The 17,944-nt window shown below is 36.9% G+C and overlaps 1 protein-coding gene across 2 annotated transcripts in view; it reads right to left on the reverse strand.

The window, feature by feature from the left end:
- The window catches only part of ZFAT (zinc finger and AT-hook domain containing), a 111,722-nt gene that overhangs the window by 20,467 nt on the left and 73,311 nt on the right, over positions 1–17,944 (reverse strand). For both annotated transcript variants that reach the window (XM_057379183.1, XM_057379181.1), the window contains 6 exons: positions 17,362–17,594; positions 10,851–10,938; positions 6,948–7,097; positions 4,943–5,116; positions 3,239–3,327; positions 671–809 (listed from right to left, as the gene is read on the reverse strand). In XM_057379183.1, the coding sequence (XP_057235166.1) occupies positions 671–809; positions 3,239–3,327; positions 4,943–5,116; positions 6,948–7,097; positions 10,851–10,938; positions 17,362–17,594 (873 nt within the window). The remainder of the gene's footprint in view (positions 1–670; positions 810–3,238; positions 3,328–4,942; positions 5,117–6,947; positions 7,098–10,850; positions 10,939–17,361; positions 17,595–17,944) is intronic.

Raw genomic sequence — 17,944 nt, forward strand, 5'->3', positions numbered from 1 at the left:
TGCATAATCAGATGTTTGCTTTGGTTCATCTACCCAGTGTGYAACAGCAAAACAATTTAAGGARTCAGGKTAGTCAAGTCTTACATTAGACTGTYAAGATTTCTGTTATCATACTCATAAATTCTTAGGCTACTTACACAGAAGGTGTGCTTCCTTTGCCCATAAAACAAGCATTTTATGCATGAGTATAACAATTCATAACCTGTTTTACCTGTACTCTCTTTTAACCCAGATTTTTCTAGTGGGGGAATAATTTGCTGCCATTTACTCTTTGCTCTCTTTCCTCATGTTTGCTCAATCTTACCTCGAGCTCAACCTTGCAGAATTGTCACAGAAATTTATCATTAGAATTGTAGAAATTTATCATTCATTTCAACAGTGATACTTTACTTACAAAAAGAGACAAACAAGTGTAAATGATAAATGTAAGCAACAACAAATAGCACAGGCAAAGTCAAACAAAACTTTGGTTCACACACCCTCAAAAACCAAGAACAAAGAACACTGAATCAAGGGAAAAGGGTGGCCATTTCAGAATTACTAAAAAGGARTAACGATTTATCATACAACATCCAATAACTGAGGAACATATTGCATGAAAGTTTATCTTTTGCACCAAGTTTGCTTTAGCAAAAAAAACCCAAATAAATCCTATATGATGGAGATGTACCTTGTTGGATAAGGGCTTCAGCTGCAGGCTCTCCAGACCCTACATTTACATACTCTTCATTAGGATGTTTCCTGTTGTAATGCCTCTTCAGGGAACCAGATATATTGCAGGAATAGTGGCAGTGYGCACAGCGGAAGGGCTAGGAACAAAAAGGAAAATATTCAACTGTATTTCCTCACCTCTTCAGGATTCAGGTCTAAACTGCAAGGTTTTGATCCCAAGAAACCATACTCATTTCCAGTGTAGGCATCTTTCAGGAAGACTCTCCGAAATTCGATATAAATGGAAGTTGAAACTAAACATTACCTAAGTTAGGTACTTTTAATTATGTGCAAGACAACAGGTATTCTCAATATTATAAGATTATTACCCAGTTTTTGTAATTCAGTAAACTGTGTGTTTTCATAATTGATGATAACAGGTCTGATAMTGTGGAGACTTTCTACTATGAAATTACTCAGCTGCCATGACAAAGGCACTGTGAGACAACTAAAATAACTGAAGATACAACATGATTGTACAGCCAATCTCATTTAACAGATTTCCCTTTCTTTTCCTTTTTCCCTTCCTTTCCCCTTTCCCTGGCATTTGTATTCCTCTGACCATTTGGTGAGCTAATTTGGCAATTTAATTAATTTTTTAAGAATATGTCTTTTTTCAGCTGACAGGGAAATAAAATCCTAAAGAAAATAAATTAGAAAAGCAAACATTTGAGCCTAAAGTTAACCTTTGAGAATAACTTTCTGACTAAGATGTATCACAGATATAGGAAGCCTGACACAACCATTAGGTSCTGGAAAAGCATGCAGACATTGACCAAAATCCTCAGGCCAAAAGCCAAGTACCTCAGAATGGGATGCAAAATATTTCATGCACAGCACCCCCACCTAAAGCTGCTCAGCAGAAAATGGTCGGTACAGAAATTTTCATCTAGGAGCTGAATTTAAAGCAGGGAACTGTCTGCAATCAGGATACATTGATTAGAACACTCTCTAAGCTCATTACTCATCATCTTCCTTCAGCCTCCAAACAGCAAAAATAAGGAAGAAAAGTGATGGTCAGACTCCTTTAACCTTACACTTCAGAGGGTATTGTAACATTCAGCTACTCAATTTTTTAGAGATGGGTACTCTCTTTTTCTATCGCTGAAACTGTCATTTTTTAGAGAAAATAATCCAGACAGACTGCTGTATTCTTGCACCACTCTATTGTGCAAGTCGTGTATGTTACCTGCTATTGATAGCAGGATTGCAAATTCCTGGAGCTGGGAAATATGATGGATTAAAGGATCATTAGGTCATGCAAGTAGCGACCTTTCTCTGAGTCTGATAAGCATGCAAACAACTGTCCTAGAAGGAGGCAAACAGGTTTTGAACTCCTTTAAACAAATACCCCTGATTGACCTAATCCAGGGCTCAGTTCTCTTGATGGCATCTGGAATTGCCACATTTATGTGCAGGCAGATCCCAAGGTCAGAACCAGTGACATTCCAAGAACTGCACTGTGAGTACTACATCACTTTAGACATCAAAAAATTGAAAAATATGTATTTTCATTTATGAAAAATCCTTTAAAAAATGTTATTCCAGCCCAAAACCACATACTTATGAAAGAAAAGTTATTTKTTCAAAATGTATCATCTCTTTAGATGACTTGTTTCATTCTGTTAAATATCTTGTCTTCCAAAACTTAAACCATCACCGAAAAGACTGCTTTCCTTTTTGCTTTATGGTACTTGTTAAAAATGCATGCAGTGTACTCTTTATAGAAGTAAAATGAGCTGTTAGATAATGTAAGATGTTGCATATGAAAATAGTATSATGTTTTCAATAAGAAATATGCTCATTGTCAAGATAAAGCCTCACATTAAAATGAACATTTTCATAAATATAAAATACTGTCTTTTCTGGAAAAGAAACTWGTATAATTCCTATTTACTGAATATAACATTTCACAATACATTACATTAAGGCCTATCACAGGGAGAATCAATGTGAAATTTAGAAATAAAACCATACTACCATTTATTAAAATAAACTGTATCTCTAATTTAAATACTTCACAGAAATATTAACGATTTCCAAAACTCTTTCCAATGTATATTTCAGATAAACAGGGTGTTTTAAAATAATTCTCTTCAGTTTTCCTCAACTATATGAACTCATGTATAGTACAACAGACTGGCAAACTTCAGGCAAAATTAAGATGGGCAATGAACAGTGATATATGGGATTTGCTTTCATAGTTCCCTAGAACATTTTAAGGTACATATTAGATTCACTTTCTCAAGGACTGACAATCAAACCAAATAAATTTGTTTCATATTGAAACATACAGACATTTTTGTCATGTAAAGATACTAATTACAGATTGGTCATGAACAAAATAACCTTGTCTCAAAAGTCTGAATGTTAAATCAAAATTTCTGAAATATTAAAATGTTTAAGTACCATTAATTGCCACCAAACAGGAAGAAGTACCAGTTTTAATACTGTTGTCTAAAGTTCTGTGTATTTCTTAATAACTTAAAGCATGATTTAAATAAGCATGATTTATATGTTTTCTTACCTTGAAAGAGACATGTTGTTCCATATGACGTAGGAGCTGTGGTTTCTGGGCAGCTGTGTAGTCACACACTGTGCATTTAAACTGCTTTCCTGAAATGGGAATAGYAAATGGAATAAGTTTTTTCTATTTAAGTTCAGAAAACTATCAGCTCCATTTCCACACAAAGATAAATTCCAAAATGTTAAGAATGAACAATGAACAATAGGAGAAGTCTGGAGCTTGCTCTGCAAAAATTTGGTTAAATAGAGCTAAAAGCAGAGTGAGGRAGGAAAAAAGCTCAAGTGTACTCTTTAAATTATATGCATTAAATACTCTAGATTCTGCTGGGGTAGTCACTTGGGAAAGAAGAAAAAGTATTGTTATAGCRAACCCTAAATGGAAGAAGGAAATCCATTATTTACAACTGCAGGCACAGCTACTTTGCTATTTGTAAAGCACACTTAGAAATCCTTAAAACACCAATGTTTGACTATGTTCATATGGTTTTACCAYTTCTGTCCCAAGCACAGAATTGCTGTGATTCAAACACATTTTCCCTTCAAAGTAGTCTCTCTCACTAATCTATTTTTTCCCTTATGATTTAAGTGAACACTATTTCCTTCCTTTTATTCTMTGGGTTTCATACTCCCTTTCTCCGTATTTTGCCTCTAAGATTCTATTAGTCCTGCTACCTCCAGCCAAATTACAAGATGTATTAAATACAGAGGGACTTCATTCCTGAATTAAAYRTGCATKGATGGCAAATTGTATTTGACTGATGTGGAATAAGGATATTCTAAAAACTACTCCAAAAGCAGAAGAACGAAAAGKTAAAGCAGAAGTAAAATAGAGAATATTCTGTATTATCACAGAGATGGGATTTCTTTAGATTCTGGATCCTGATGAAAAAAGTTATAAGCATTTTATACCAAGAGTGAAAGTTTCTATAAAACATGGCTAAGAAGAACCTTCCGGTATCTAAATAAAATAATGGAAACCAGGCTTTCTGGTTTATTTCTAATCACAAGCAGTAATGACCCTGGACTACAGAATTGCTTTCTATCATGTCACTCTTGAGAAGCCTGTCTTCTGGAGAAGAATAAAACAGACAGAAAACTACTTTATATTCCACTGCTTAAATTGACCTTGTAGGGCTCTGATATTTCAACAAAAATTGCTTGGATTCATAAGTCAGGAAGAAAGACTCATGAACAGTAAAACAGCTTTCAAATTCACTTATCTGTGAAATRACTGAAGAACACTAGATGTGTGCTGGTAAGAACTTTCGCAGTGCTGTCACTACAGAAAGGGACACTGGGCACACAGAAATTGTCATTTAAAAGGCTGAAAGTTCCCTGACAAACCACACACCACATTCTTGATGATAAATGCCCTCTTTTTTTTTTTTTTTTTGCCATCAGGATCCTAACAATATTCTCATAGAATAACGCGGTAAAGGACTTAACCACAGAACTATTGGCATTCTCAAATTCCTATTGAGATCAATAATTTTCTGCAGGAACATGAAAATTTCAGAAAAATCTAGTATTTCAGACARCTGTCTTTCACAGAAATCAATTTTAGAAGGTTTTTAATTACTTCCCAAATGGTGTCCCCTGGGAATAAACAAAATCTGTAAATCACACTTATAAACATTTGTTAATCGGGCCTGTGGTACAGCCAGTATTTATTGTCTTAAAATAGATTTAATAAACATGCACTTACCATCAGCAGTATGAAGGAGTTTATGGCTCTTCAAAGTGCCTTTTGACTTGAACTTTTTCCCACACATATCACAAAGGTGTGTTTTCTCTGTGCTGTGACGATTCATGTGGGCTTTCAAGTTGCTCTTGCTGCGAGTGGCATACTCACAGAGGGAACATTTGAACGGTTTGACACCTAAACATGAAAMAATACACCATGAAACAACCAGGTAGTGCCTTTCCATGAGAGGGTGGACATTTGCTTCAAAGAAATTTCAGATCATGTGAGCAACATCGACAAAGAGCAGCATTGAAAATTTGGATCTCTACAATTAATAAATTTCATCTATAGCTTCTGTCTAAATGATGTCAAGCTTGTGAAAGGAACACAACTTGCTAAGATAAAAGAGGAGATCTTTTAGAAATGACTATTGCACTGCTGAAGCCAGCAGGTACTGAGTTTAGCCAGGCAAATACTGATATTTGGCCCTTGCTGTGTCTATTCTTCATTTAGAAGTAAAATCCAGACTGCCCATATTGATGCCTCGCTGGTGTACATATCTCTCTCTAAAAGTCTTCAGATAACTATTATTCTCTGTTCACTACAATCAACAAAGAAGAAGCCTGCTGTAAGGAGGACTGCTTCTTTAGGTAGTTAACATGAGAGCAGATGTTTAATGTGCAAAGTTGTGTTTTATTGTTAATTAGTGTCAAATTTGCTAATGGCTCAGGCAGATACAATCACTTGAAACTTCACTTCCCTCAAACTGTCCAAAGCAGTGTGTCATCTAACAGAAGGTCTACAGGAACAAACCAAATCCTTAAAAGAAAAGGTGAATAAATCTGAACTGGAAAAGCAGTTCAACATTTTCRTGAGGGTCTGCACATTTTAGATTGATACTCATGACCTTAAAATTTGATTTATAAGCTTGARGAATCACAGTCTGCTTTAAGCAGASTTGATTGCACACTTTGATTTGGGAATAAATTTCTGTTCACCTCTTTCTCCTGATAGTTAGATGACATGGGTTCCCAGTCTTCCTGTCAGAATACAAGAACTGTGGAATATACAAGGAATTGCTCTAACCTATATTCTGCCTTACCTAAACTCCTTAAYGGAGTGAAGGCCTCTGGAGAGGATCCCTGCTATGGCACACAGGCAGGAAAGCTCACAGACAGAGTGTTCAAACAAATGTGCTGAACTACCTACACAGGAATACTTTGGAAATAAGATACCAGTTTGAGAGCACCAAATCCATAATCCCCTTTATGAAGAGGGATGGCTAAAGAACCCAGAAGCATAGGCCATCTGTTCCATAGATTATAAATGTGACTAAAGACCACATAAGCGGTCTTCAAACTATTCTAAAAATATACAGACTGGGTAGACACAAGATTTTGCTGCCTAAAGATTTTAAATTCAAGGCATTTTTAACCCATATGTCACCATATTACTGGAATTTCTCCCTAAAAAAGTCATAAATATGATGAGCATTATCTTACAGGATTTTGATCACTGCCTGTGTCTGTGCCAGCTGACAGCCATGCTCTAAGAGATTTAATTAAAATACTCACAGAATTTACATGTAAACATCAAAGCAACTGGATTTCAATTGGTTTACTAACAGATTTCCAGACTGAGGATTTTTTGACAAATGTGAAAGGAGCAGCAGTGACTCAAAAGAAGATACAAAAAATTACTTGTTTTAAAATACCAGGCATGTATTTAATTCACTCCTCTTTACTCACATCGAATACTTTGTAGATGTTTATGAATGAGTTTTAGGAAAAAAATRCATCAGAATCTTATTAATTTTATAAAACATTTAAGTTGTCTATTTATGTTCTGAGTGTGCAGTTCCATATGTGATCCAGAATCCATTAAACTAATGAATTAACCTCCAATGTACTTAAAGTTTTTAATTTGGGTACAGAAATAAACTTCAGTCTGTTTTTTTTATGTCAGCAAAGCTTCAGTAGAATATGAAACTTGTTATATACCCAAAAGATTGAAACCAGAGTTTTACCTTCATGAGCCCAAATATGACGTTGAAGATCTGATCCATTCTTCATAAAATAAAAGTCACAGTGGGGACATTTCACAGCTCGTTTTCCAATGAGTCCTTTCAGCTGAACTCTTCTGCCAAGAATCTCAGAAATAGTAGTCATTGAAACCTCTGAGAGAAATGCAAAAGGTAGTAAGAACCCAAGAAGGACATGAGGGAATTTATTCTGTAAGTAATATTAAAGAGCTAGATTCTGATTCAGTGCACCTTTTCAAAACCTCTATTTCCCCTATTGACACTCAAAAGTGACTTGAGCAAAGAGCACAAGGACCTTTATTTCCTTTTGGCTTCCTAGGATGCTCTGTCTTTTCTCTCCTGATCTGTGAACTCACTGTCCTCACTGCCTGCTGAAAAAAAAAAAATTAAATATAAAAAAAAAATTGGTTTTGCCACTGGCACAAAAGATTATTTTCTGACTATGAACCTTCCCTATAARCTTATTTGGCACTTTTTCCTTCAATATTTTCAAAAGTTTTATTCAAAATTTCAGTCCAGATTTCCAGATATCAAGRATCCAAAGATTATTCACTTCAGCCACAGCTATAATGCTCAGAATGCTGATAATCAGGCACTCTAAAGGAAAAGCCAGACTCATGAAATAAATGTTACTGGAAGGGACCTCTAAGGTCGCCAAATGCAAACAGGATCAACAAGCTTCAAAGGTACATCAGATTACTTGGGGTCATATCCAGTCCTGTTCTGAACATACCCAAGGATGCAGATTCTACAGCCTTTCTTGGCCCATTACAGGTTTAACCCCCTTTACAGTCAAAACTGTTTTCCTAGYTCTAATGAGAATCTCCTTGTTTCACCTCACATCCCTTCACTGTACAGCTCCAAGAAAAATCTGCCTCAGTCTTCTTTGTAATTAGATTGCTGAAGACAGCAATTAAAATTCCTCTMCTAGCCTTTTCTTATTCAATCTAGACACATTCAATTCTGTGTATTTCCCTCATATGAGATAATGTTTTGGTTGTCACAGTGAAAAAGCTCAAAATAATGAAGTTTAAATTAAAGTGGCCCAGACACATAATGAAAACATTGCCAGATGCTTTTAAAAATAAATCAAATTGATCAATACATGCCAGATGAACGAAATGCTATCTCCTTACTTAATGAAAGTTACAACACTCATGCAATCTAAACCTCAAGACACGAAAGCTGGTGCCATATTATGCCCCAAATCTTACAAACTTGAAAGTTACTGTCTAAAGTCAGATTTGTAACAAAATCACCTTGTCTCCAGATGATCAGTCCCATAATGGAATAAAAAATCCTGCCTGAACTCACATGCACAGGGAAAACAACCTCAAAAGGGAACCATAAAAGCCCATGAACTGAGCAGAAATAAGTTCTAAAGTACCCAAAAAAGAAAAATACAGCCACAAGTCTGAGCCCTCATCTGCTTTTCATGGCTTAGATCCTTCATTCATGACTGCAGGCTAGGATGTCTGCTCAGTGGGGAGCTATGGAAGCTCATGCCTCTCATGTCTCAGAACTATTAAGAAATATCATATTAAATCAGATAGAGGATGAAAGGTAGATAATTCTGGGAGCTGGGACCAGAACCCAAGACTCCTCCTTCACTGCTGAGTACAAAAATCATTGGGCAATAAAGCCAAGMTCTTTTATCTCTTTGGTTTGAAAAACTGCTCTGCCAAAGCCTACGGAGATTTTTGTCTCACTGCCTTCATGRGACCAAAATTCAACTCCTCTGCAAATACAGAGAAGAGGAAGGAGTATTTTTTTATTTCATACACTCTACTTGGTGAAACAGAAGAGACAAGGGAGGGGGGCATGATGAATGATACTAAGAAAGGAAGGAGAGGGGGAGTTCTAGAAATAACATTTTCATTATAAATATGAAAGTGTTTCAGCTTAAAATTACTTTTGCTATGTTGTTTTAAAATTCAATTCCTGTTAACAGCACCCAATTTTCCTTTCATCTTTATTAATTTTCATTTACATTTTTGAAAACAACTGCACTTGTGCCACTGCAGTATTTAATAGCTTATACCATCAGACCCCTCATRTTTATTTGGCTTGTAATTAAGTACGGTGTACAAATAAAGGATTTCTTCCTGATTACAAGGAGAAAATTCATAGAAAAAAAAGATTGTGCATTAATTCTCCTCCATATAATAAAACAGAATTGTTGCATAACTATTGCATAGGCTTATCTTAGATGCAGTGTTTCTTTAGTACCACAGAGATACATCTAATGAATCTGCTATTTTGCCCTTAAGCTCTCTGTGGTACATGAATGAAAAATGAAGACACAAAATAACAGGGAGTGAAAATTTTCCTTTTAAACCTTACCCCTATCATAAAACAGCATTTAAAAGCCCCATTTGGATCAAAAAAAGCACTCTGCCTTTTGTAGAGGGATTCAGACACCAAATGAATAGTTCAGAAGTATTTAAATCCATGAGTTTAGTACTTCAGGCCTCCAGAGTTAACTGGTGCAGCACACACTGATAATTCAGCAGTCAGTGGGCCAGYGCAGGCTAATGGCAACATGTAAGGGCACAGTACATAATGTCCTGCCAGTTCAGATCCTGTTTTTAGGGAGTCTCCGATGCTTCCTAAAAGGCTCAGGCAGCACGAAGGCTTTGAAGGCACAGTCCTTGAGATTCAGTTTCTATGCTTACTGGTGTTATACCTCCTGACTACAGTTTAGCTCAGAAGCCTTTTCTCATCTCAATTTCCTGCATCAGACATCTCCTCTGACGTAYGACAAGCCAACCACACTGCACTGGRGTGGTCTGCAAATAAAGAGGTTTAGTAACTAAAGAGCTACAGTGGGAGTGAAGTACGAAATTAAAGCGAAGGAAATTGTTTAAAACACGGGTCTAGCACTATCTAGTGGCGGTAGGAAGATAAACCACTGCTCTATCTATTATGCTGAACTTCTAACAAGAGAGACAAGAAAAGTTACATCATTTTAATACGATTTTTGCTTCCTCAAACTCAGTCTGAGCATGGCCAGTGCTTTCTTTCTTTCTTTGTAGCCAATTATGTCAGGTGATAAGTAGCACTTATTAGTGAATTAGTGAAGTGTCACCTCTGCCTCCTCCTTCTCCTCCAAGGAAATTAGGGACACATCAGTGTGGCTCTGTGAGTTCACATCAGCCAGGTTTAAATCAGGCCTCTCACCAGCATTCTGGCACTGAATTCCCAAGATCTGASAAAAGATTGTTTACTCAGGCACAGTACACTGTTACATGTTATCTTGTACGTGCACAGTACACATGTTATCTTGTACTTGCACTGATAAAACAAGGCACCAGGATGAAAGGTACAAACAGAATTTGGAGCAGTTAGCTGGGTCCAGCCAGGCTTGCCAGCTCCAGMTTACCACTGGTCATACTACATCCCATCAGGAGTCCTGCTGCAGAYTCCTGCTGGCCCTGGGGCTACAGCCCAACACAGGGGACCTGAGCACACACAGGGCCAGCTCTGCATTCACATCAGTCACCCACACAGACAAATAATGAGCACTAAATGCAATCCTGTCAGTTCACGTAAGGCCAGGGGGAATTTTACATCTCCTGGGTTGCTACAGGATGTYTGTCTATATGCCTGATTCCAAACTTCCCATTGCTTCATTTGAATTCACCTTTTGCCAGATGAAGACAGATTTCTTAGCACAATACCTGACATACTCCACAACGCACATGCTCAAACAGTAACATTTTTCACTCCAAATCCTAAYATCTGCAAAACCAAGACAATTCTTACTCTAAACCACTTGCATTAGAAATAGACTGTTTCTTAGGAATATAATCACATTACACTGCTCATCCTAAACCCTTATCCCTTTATTGCAATAGACTGAGAAATTGTCCTTGATTTTTTTCTTACCAGGGTGATTTGTCTTGATGTGAGATTTTATAAGTCGATCTTCAGAAAATGACTTCTCACACACAGGACAGGAATAACTCTTTTTATCCTTAAGTGAGAAAGAAAGAGATTGCATTATCAGTCTGCTGGTATAATCACTATAGTCRTTATTCAGTAATACATGATTCTCAGCAAAGTTATAATTCAAGTTTCGGTTTTTAAGGAAAAAATGAAGGTATTTATAGTGAAATAAGTGAAGGAGAAATATTAAAAGACTCAAAGCACATCATTAATCCTCATGAATACACGGSTCCAAGTTATAGCAGATGAGAATAGTGCACAATAAATGTGAGCATTATCTTCTGACTGACTCTGTAGAAAATCAAGAGTCGAAAGGTCAAGTAACATAACAGAAGAAAATGCATTCGATGTAAGCAGTAATATTTAGGGGGTTTTCTTTTTTTTTTTTTTTTTCACAAGTCCACCTTTCTGAAACCTAAGGGTCAGRTCTTACTCTTCTGAAGACATCCACCACTAAGTGGATTTATAAAATGGCCTGAAATTGAGCAGCAGAGTTAACAATGACAGATTCCATTACTTATTCAGTGTCTGCCTTTCTAACTGCTTTATAAATATTCAGCATTTTCTGTATTACTGATAAAGTCTTACTGTACTATATTGATTTAAAGACTTACAGGCTACTGTGAATTTTCTCAGTGTCACTGATATTCAACAGATTTAAAACTATCAATCAAGTTCAGGTGGAGAGTTTTGATATAATTTCTTCCTATATACATTTCTAGTCTAATTGAAATTTTTATGYTATTGTATATATACAATTGTACAAAATTTTAAGTAATTTTCATGCTTTTATAAATGCATCTAACTCCATGTAAAAATGTAGAATTTTCCTCTATTAAYTGGTACACTATCCAATTTTCATTAAACCCTGCCACTTACATAAATTGGAGAGGTTGGTCTTGCCAGAGGTACCTGCTGGCACAAAAGACTGGATGCTCCATCAAATGAGTGGGTCATGATCACCTCTGCACTGAGTGGATTAATTTATGAGTGGATGATCAAAACCACAGATGGAGGAAGTCTAGCTAGTCCTGAAAGCTGGGCAGGTGCTCAGGTAACACATTACCTGGTTGGAGAGAGCTACCCAACTACAGAGAACTCTGACAAGGTGCGCTGAAGCTACAGGACAGATACTTCACCACTTATTTTAGGAAGACAGAAAAACTTCTTGCAGAGTGTGGATGGAAGATTACTGAGCAAAAAGAGACTGAACCCTGTGTTATGAATGAGAAATCTGGAGATAACAGGAGACAAAGGGTCCTGGATTTCACCAGTTTCTGACCATAGGCCAATGAGCACCTCTTGAATAGCAATGAAGACGGTGCAAGGAGGTCATCATTGTCCAGATGCCACAGTTGTACAGCTGTAAATGGACATCTCTCTTGAAAGAAAAGCAAAAATTGATGGGTTTTCACGGCAGACAGGTTTTAGAACATCATGGAGCATTTGCACTCAGTATCACGCACCTCTGAGAAACAAACCCCTAAGCTGAAGTATCTACAATTAAAACCAGAAGTAGCCCTAGAACTCTTGGGCTGGAATACCAATAAATACTGCCACAACAGCAGGATGTGGAGCTCTCACTGCCATTGCTATGGGAGTGGCACAAGAATAATTCTGCCTGAGCTGATAGTTACTTGTTCCTGCAAGAAAACCTGCATCAGGGACTGAGGAGGGCAGTTACTAAGGGATCACCACCCTGGGGACAGCACCTTGCTATGATGAAGTTGGGGCTGTCACCATTTTAAGCCCTAAGAATATTAAAAAAAGAAAAAAAAAACAAAAAAAACCAAAACATCAGAGAATAATAGCTAGGTTTTGGAAGAGATTCAAGGAGCTTACAAAGCTGGCAAAACCTTGAAAAAGAGTTGTTAATTTGTGGAATTAGGGTCTCTCAAGTGATGTAACCTAAGTCTGCTATTGATGATTTTGGATTTCTAATGTGAACACATTACTACAATGGAGGCTGTAATCGTAAGAGAACCCCATAGCAATGTTTGCACCTTTTCAAAGACATAAGTGCATGATCACATTCGCAATTTGGCACACGTAAGAAAAACATTAGTACAGTATCATTTAGGGGCCCTTGAGGGGGCAGCTGAAATTTTTTGACAGATCTCAATCTGTTCCTCAAATTTGCTATAGATCTGATTTCAAAATATATAAATATACAATAAATAAAGGAAAAAAATAGTATCCTTTTAACGTACAGTTGGGTGTTGCCGGTCTCTGACACTCACTGTATTACGTATTTCTCAGGGTGACCAGAACACTGTGACAAATGTTAAACAAGAAAAAAAAAAATTAACACTCCACTACATGTGCTAATGTAATTGAAGTGCTGTTAACTGTGACAACTTTATATTCTTGAAGAAGGCAACGCTATAAGCCTATGTCTTGTAAGAAAAATCAAAATAATCAGTAAATGCATCAAGAGCTATAGAGCAACATGAATGGATGGGTGCTGAGAACACACCTTTGCACAAGACGATAGCAATAAGGTCTTTCAATAATGAAATAATCCAAACAGCTTTTTTTCAAGCAATTAGGAAGTTATCTACACCAAGTCCTGCAGAGGTGCTCTTCAAAAGCATTATCTTTTGTAGTTTAACAAACACTCAGCTGAAGCCAAATCTTTCCCTGCTGTTGATCCAGGCCAACACCACAGAGCTTATGCTGTTAGCTTGGAATGTTTAAATGTTCTTCTGTCRCTACCCTGAGAGCTTGTGTGAGTCTTTCAGTGTAATCCCATCTCTCTCAAAACAGCCTTTAAAAATCCCCTGTTGCCAATGAAGTATTTCAGAGCACCCAGACCACAACACAGAACCCCAGAGAAGGTCTGCTGTACCACAGTTCCAGCTCTTCAGGTGCCCTGGCCATGGCTGATGACAGAAGCACCTCAAAGGCTGAGGTTGAAGTAATACCTTAACCACATTCTCAGCATCCCAGTTTTCCTCTGGTTAAGGACGATATTTATCTTATGCCTTATTGGAATACTGCCTTTCAAATACCTTTGAAGGGTTTTTTTTTGAAGGACATGAACACAAGCAAAGCATGAAGAGACCTGAATCTACTTTTGCTAGAGAGCAGCTGCATAGTCCAATCAGCTATTTAAGTTTCAAAGTCAATCACTTCCTGATATTTACTCAACACCCCTATCAGCCAGTTTGAGAAAATATAAGAAACTTAAAATAATTCCTAAATAAAGGTAGGTTTTTGACTGAAAGTGYTGTTTACATTCCATGAAACAGGAATTTAATTAGATACACAAGTATTCTAAAACCTAGTGAAAATAAATTAGTCTAATGCTATCACAAATGTTCTTATTTATGCTGTTTTGTTATAAATAAGGCCACTTAACATAATAATCACAAAGYATTTCTCTTTATATAAATGAATTAAAATTGTGCCAAGAAAGCATCACCTACATTGCATTACACATTTGAAGTGCTCTGAAGAGAATTTTATTTCTCTGAGGCATGTGTAATTCCACATGGGTAGGTGTACAAGTATACAGTCACAAAAGAAAAATTAAATTAAATCCCAGAGCGTTTTCAAGAAGACCTCCCACAACTCAACACATTTGATAGTTTTGTAGAGGAATAGAGGGCCAAAGCCTGCTCCCACATCTACTCAGATCAAYAGAAATTTAATTTCTAATACCTGTGGGATCAGAATTAGGCCCCCAAGTTATACTTGTGGGGAGTGAAGACCTCCAGAAATCTTTACCACAGTTGTCATGATGTTCAAATTTAAATTTTCCCGAAAGATTCCTGAATAAAACTGATATCCATTAAAATGCAGCTCAGCTAAAAGGATGAGACGTACCTAGGAGACAGCTGTGCACACATGTGAAGGAGGCTACAGAGAAATGTGCAAATGCTTAGACAGAGTTTTCTGAAGTCTGGCAARCAGCAGAACTCTTAACTCACCAAATGGCAAGCACCTGCATAGACTACCTGGGCCTTTTTTTTGTGAAATAACCACTAATAAAAACAAATGCCATGCTGACATTCATTATAGGAGTGAGTACTAGGAGCAAGACATTTTCCAACTGTATGCCAGATCATTAGATCAGTGATGTATTTGTTAATTCCCTCCCTTTGCAGTACCTTGCATTCTTGACCACACAGCAGCACTGCTCTAAAGGCAAAGGTAACGCAGCCAGAGCAGTGACCATCTGAAAATTTACTCTCCTCAGGAAGGGCAATCAGAGCTTGAGCATCTCAATCCCACCGACAGCTAAGCTATTACACTAAAGGTCAACAACATAACGGAATTTCTAAGCATCCCTGCAAAGACAAGAATAATTTACATCCCAAAATGTGCATGAAAGCAGATGTAGGCACCTAATAACGAGAAGGGGTTTTGGATCTCGACTACAGTTTTATAGAGGTGCTAATGTTGCAGTRTCAATTACATACATAGACTTGAAATATTTTCAAAGACAAACCTCTCTCTGGTGTTTATGTACTCAGCACATTGAGTATGGCAAAACCCACTGCAGGCTGTAAACAAACTYTGGTAGCTACATCAGCATTGTTTAGTTCCACACCCTGTCTCTAATGTTACCATGAGCTCATTCAAAATGTAAATTGTTCTAAAGCAATTGGAAACTGCCCAGCTCTTTCCAAGGTACCATGACACGGAAATGATTTGGTCATGTCATGATTTGAACTTTTGAAGAGCTCAATAAATGCCAATAAATGTCAAAGAYCACTATAAAAGCCCTAGGAGCAAAAGATGAGCACTGACAATCAGAGAATATATACAAAGTTTTGGTTCTGAATCAAGACAAGACTCAATTTCCAGGCTTCAAAAGTAAAAATCTTCCCTGTAGCAAAAATGTATAGCAAATACAGAAGACAAGAGGAAGCACATCCACACTCCCCATCATCATCTGCCAGGGAATCAATGATTCCAAACACCCAAATTATGAGGGATGCATAGAGAGTAAGCTGGGTGGCTATTTCAGTCACAAAGATGAAGGGAAAGCAGTCTTTTCAACAGATAAATTTCATTTATCTTCTTCACCAAATAATGCAGGGATCCAGCTGCAATGCAGCCAGCAAGGAGGTGATGAAGGATATGCATCCATACAAGGAAATGAACCAAGGTTTCAATATCTTCTGTCTCCATGGAAGTTTTTATTTTAGTATTTCTAAGATTGATTTTGCAAACTAAAATGATAGTAGATTTCCACATTTAACTGTGCATAGATATATACTTGAAGAAGTGATCCTTCTCAGTGAGATAYGCATGGATTAAATATACCAAGCAGGGGGCACAAAGGCCAACATGAGAACTGCCAAATTTAGCTACTAARTAAATTCTAATATATGAATTTTTCAATCCATTTAAATAAATATATTTGGCAGTAAGCATCAGTAAGCACGCTTCTCAAAGATCCTGCTGTCACACTGGTTTTAATTATGAAATGCATTTTCTCCATTCTATTTAATATTATGAAAATGATCCTCCTGGTGGGAGCTGTTGGACATTCATCACACTTGAAAAACAGGTACTTACAGAAGGATAAAGTAGAGCTAATTATAGACTCTTTTTTCTTAAGTGTTCTTAGGCACCATTTAAATAGACTTTTGCTATCAGATGGGCATTATAAACATCATTAATTCAAAGGCATCCAAAAAGAATGTCTGTTACTTGAATTTTCTGCACCCTTCATAACAAATTCAGATTCTATTTAAAATAGTTACCGAAAGGGAGGTAGGAAGGGAAGTTACAAGGGGGGGAAATGTCTGTGTCATCTCTTCTGTTTGATTTTTAAAGTTCTCCAGAGGTAATTTCTTAAGAAGAGTAGGAAGTAAAACGTTGCTCTGTTCCAAATACCTTTAAAGTAACTTCAGCTGTTGAAAATACAGACCAAGAACCTACCAAGACCTGGTTGTAGCATAGGCAGTCTGAGCTGGAGGGCTTTCTGAAAAAGACAGGTGCCTTTAAATGTGGTCTCTTTGTCTTTGTAAACACAACAGAAAATAGTAGATGTTCAACTGCAATTAGTTGGAGATATTAGGAAATAAAAAATCCTTTTCAACAACTTAAAATATCTTTTATTTATAATATTGAGGGGAACATATTTTCAWTTTCCAAAGCCACCTATTTATGAASGAAGGGAATTCAGGTTCACAGAATGAGGTAAAGTAACAATASTGTAACCAGTGTGACACCAATTTATTCTACCCTCTCAAAACCCAAAGGATCTGACAACAGTTGGAAAACTAAAGAGAGAAAAAGGATATAGACACACTCTCCTGGAAACAGCTGAGAAGGACCAAATATCTAGTTGCTGTAAGTCAYGCATTCCCAGCAGTGTGCAGAGAGCACACAGGTAAGAACCCTTAACTCTGTCTTCAAATATGACCACACAATTCCAAACACACTGAAGAAGATACTGAATTCAGACAAACACATCTTTTGGTTTGTTACTTACCATATCTGTGTGAACTTTGAGGTGTGCCTGGAGCTTGTATTTATCTGGAGTGGAGTAGTCACARTGTTCTGTGGGACACTTCAGCAGAATATTACTGTGTTTCTGAATGACGTGACGCTTAAGGCAGTTCTTGGTGATGGAAGAATAATTGCACTGGGAGCAGTAATATAAATGTTCTCGAGTGTGAGTACGGACATGCATGTCATAGTGCACCTGGTACCAAAATAACTTGCCTGAAAATAAAATTAGACATGAGGAAAGTAATTCCTAAACAACTGTTAGTGAAAATTCAAAGAAATAACTGATTTTCTTTCAGGGCAAAACACACTGGTTGAATCCTGTCCCTTTTGTCTTTAATGAAAACTTGTCTACAGACTCTTCACTATGGAAAATATATTTGCAAAACCTATTTTTGCCTAAAAAGATTGCATTGTATGTCCTAAAACAGCATAACAAGGGCAACTTTAATAGATGTCAATGATGTTTTTTCTAAAGCAAAAGTCCTTTACATGTGTTCTTCTATGCAAAGAAGTTGAACGCAACTGTACACTCAAAGAGACTGTCAAAATATTTTGTGCTACTT

This window comes from Malurus melanocephalus, unplaced genomic scaffold (genome assembly GCF_030028575.1).
Source record: "Malurus melanocephalus ecotype Western Australia unplaced genomic scaffold, MMel_1.1 scaffold_392, whole genome shotgun sequence".
NCBI lineage: Eukaryota > Metazoa > Chordata > Aves > Passeriformes > Maluridae > Malurus > Malurus melanocephalus.